Source organism: Ixodes scapularis, unplaced genomic scaffold, assembly GCF_016920785.2.
Source record: "Ixodes scapularis isolate PalLabHiFi unplaced genomic scaffold, ASM1692078v2 PGA_scaffold3__209_contigs__length_174095766, whole genome shotgun sequence".
Lineage (NCBI taxonomy): Eukaryota > Metazoa > Arthropoda > Arachnida > Ixodida > Ixodidae > Ixodes > Ixodes scapularis.
Window position 1 is genome coordinate 123,949,317 of NW_024609868.1, and position 2,872 is coordinate 123,952,188.

General features: G+C 38.4%; 1 protein-coding gene across 1 annotated transcript; it reads left to right on the forward strand.

Moving 5' to 3' along the window:
- Positions 1–1,668: 1,668 nt before the first annotated feature.
- Positions 1,669–2,500, forward strand: LOC121047433. The gene has a single exon (XM_040502654.1). It carries the CDS (start codon positions 1,711–1,713, stop codon positions 2,407–2,409), a length of 699 nt encoding a protein of 232 aa, XP_040358588.1. The 5' UTR covers positions 1,669–1,710; the 3' UTR covers positions 2,410–2,500.
- Positions 2,501–2,872: the final 372 nt, after the last annotated feature.

The window sequence follows — 2,872 nt, forward strand, 5'->3', positions numbered from 1 at the left end:
GATATTCTAGAATTTATTCATTTCAAGTATCCACATTTACCACTTATATTGGCAGGTGATTTTAATTATCCTGGGATCGATTGGTCCAACCTCCAAGTACGTAATACTTGCTCACGTGTAGAAGAGTGTTTAAGTTTTATAAATCTCTTAGATTCATTTTCAATGAAACAATTGGTAAATGATCCCACACGCGGAGATGCAGTACTGGACCTTGTTTGTGCCACTCACCCCGAAAACATGTCTGTACGCGTGCTGGATGAAATTAGCGACCATAGAATTGTTTATTTCTGCTATAAGATATCGGATGCTACGAGAGTGAACCTAAAAAAAGTGATATATGACTACTCTAAGGCAAATTATAGTGATATTGCGGTAACACTGTCAGACTTTTTGATTCAGTATGAAAACACCTTCCATGCACGCTCTGTTGAAGAAAACTGGGTTTCAATAAAAAACAAACTAATCTCTATACGTGAAGCTTTTGTTCCTAAGTTAATCATTAACCCGAGTGAGGGTTGTCCCTGGTTTTCACGAAGCGTAAAACGCTTGATCTCCAAAAAGAAGAGACTTTTCAGAAAGGCCAGTTCTTCAAATTCAGACCGTGACTGGCAGTCGTACGAAGATTGTGCGCGCTTATGCAAAAATGAGATAAGAAAGGCAAAGAATAGTTTTTTCAACGACGATTTATCAAGCATACTAAAAACAAATCCAAAGAAGTTCTGGCATGTCGTAAACCCCAAAGAAAAAAATACATTTCCTTTACTTCAAGAAGGTGACGTAAAGCTTTCTGCATCCGAGTCCGCTTTTAAACTTAACACATTTTTTGGCGAAGTGTTTACCGATGAGCTCCCTTTATCTGACCGCCATGTTACACCTACAATCGTCATTCCAGAAATGGACGATGTGCAAATCAATATTGATGGTGTTATCAGTGCCATTAACCGCTTGCCGACAAAATCCAGCCCGGGTCCTGATGGTGTATGCTCGAAGCTACTGAAACTAACAAAGGATGCATCAGGTGCCGTGCTTGCCGGCTTATTCCAGCAATCGCTTAATACTGGCCACATTCCGAACGAATGGAAATCAGCAAATGTCGTGCCGATTTATAAATCTGGTAATCGAAATTGCCCAACAAATTATAGACCAATTTCATTGACCTCTGTTCCTTGTAAACTTTTAGAACATATAATATATTCATCTGTCATGAAACACTTAGTCTCAAACAACCTGCTATTTCCCAATCAGCACGGCTTTCAACGTGGTCTTTCGTGTGAAACCCAACTGTTTGAACTGGTAACGGATTTGCATACCTGTATTCACTCATCCTCACAAATCGACGCTATTTTTATAGACTTTTCGAAGGCCTTTGATCGTGTACCACACAGTCGTCTGATAAAAAAACTACAATATCTCAAAATTAATGATAAGGTAATTATATGGATTCGTGAGTTTTTGCACGATAGAAAACAATCAGTACTTGCAAATGACATCACCTCACCACCTATACATGTCAAATCTGGTGTCCCTCAAGGATCCGTTATTGGACCACTTTTGTTTTTAATTTATATAAATGACCTCCCCAACATTTCTTCAAAGATTCGCCTATTTGCAGACGACTGTGTGGTATACCGTCAAATATCTAGTCAAAGCGACTACCTGGCCCTTCAAAGTGATTTGGATATCATACTTTCATGGTGTGACACGTGGCAAATGCAGATAAATATAGATAAAACAAAAATAATGACATTTACCAATCGTCGCTCATCTTTTCAATACGACTACAAAGTTATAGATTCAAAATTGGATAAAGTATCCACATATAAATATTTAGGAGTCCACTTAACTTCCAACCTCTCCTGGAACACTCATCTAGATTATATCCTTAGGAGGGCTAACCAGTCACTTGGTTTCTTAAGAAGGCATTTATATATGGCAACAGCAGAAACGAAACTACTTGCATACTCTACCCTCATTAGGCCCAAGTTGGAATATGCAGCTATAATTTGGAACCCGCATCAAAAATATTTAATTAATAATTTAGAATCATTACAAAACAGGGCCACCAGGTTTATACTAAAAACGTATTCACCTATAAGCGTCAGTCAACTTAAGAGTTCACTTGGTTTATTGACTCTCCACCAGCGAAGATACCTCGCAAGGTTATCCCATTTTCATAAACTCTATCATAGTTCCTCAGATTTCCGTCAAAACAACATTCTCCCACCGGCTCGCATTTCCCCTCGTCATGATCATTGTTACAAAGTTCATATTCCATTTGCAAGAACTAATCTGTTCAAATACTCCCCGTTCGTACAAGCGGCGACTGAATGGAATGAGTTGGCAAGCGAAATTGCGACGGTCACTGATCATGATACATTTATGTTGTTATTGCGTGAATCTTTAAAGTGAATGAATCATATATTGCCCTGTATGTTTGTTACTCGCTCGCTGGGTCTATTGCTTTTTTTTCTAGCACGTCGACTGCCTCCAATGATGTGAGTGCGTGTGTGGCTTTTTTGTTATGTAATGTCTTCCCTTCATGGTTCTGTTTAGCGTGACACGATGTCTTCTATTTTTTCTTGTAAAATATTGTATGATTATGTAAAAGTTTATACGACACCCCCCTCTATGTAATGCTCCTTTGGAGCCTTTAGAGGTATGTAAATAAATAAATAAATAAATAAATAAATAAAATACTGGCTGCGAAGGGCCGTGCGGGAAAACAAACTCATGGCTTGGAACCACATTGGAGCGGCTCGATTTATTGGCTTTCAAATAATTACGGCATGATCGAGCATTTTCTTTTTAATAAGGAATTCATCCCCTGAGCCATTAAAAATAGTCTCAGATGTATGACATTGCTGGAAAAAAT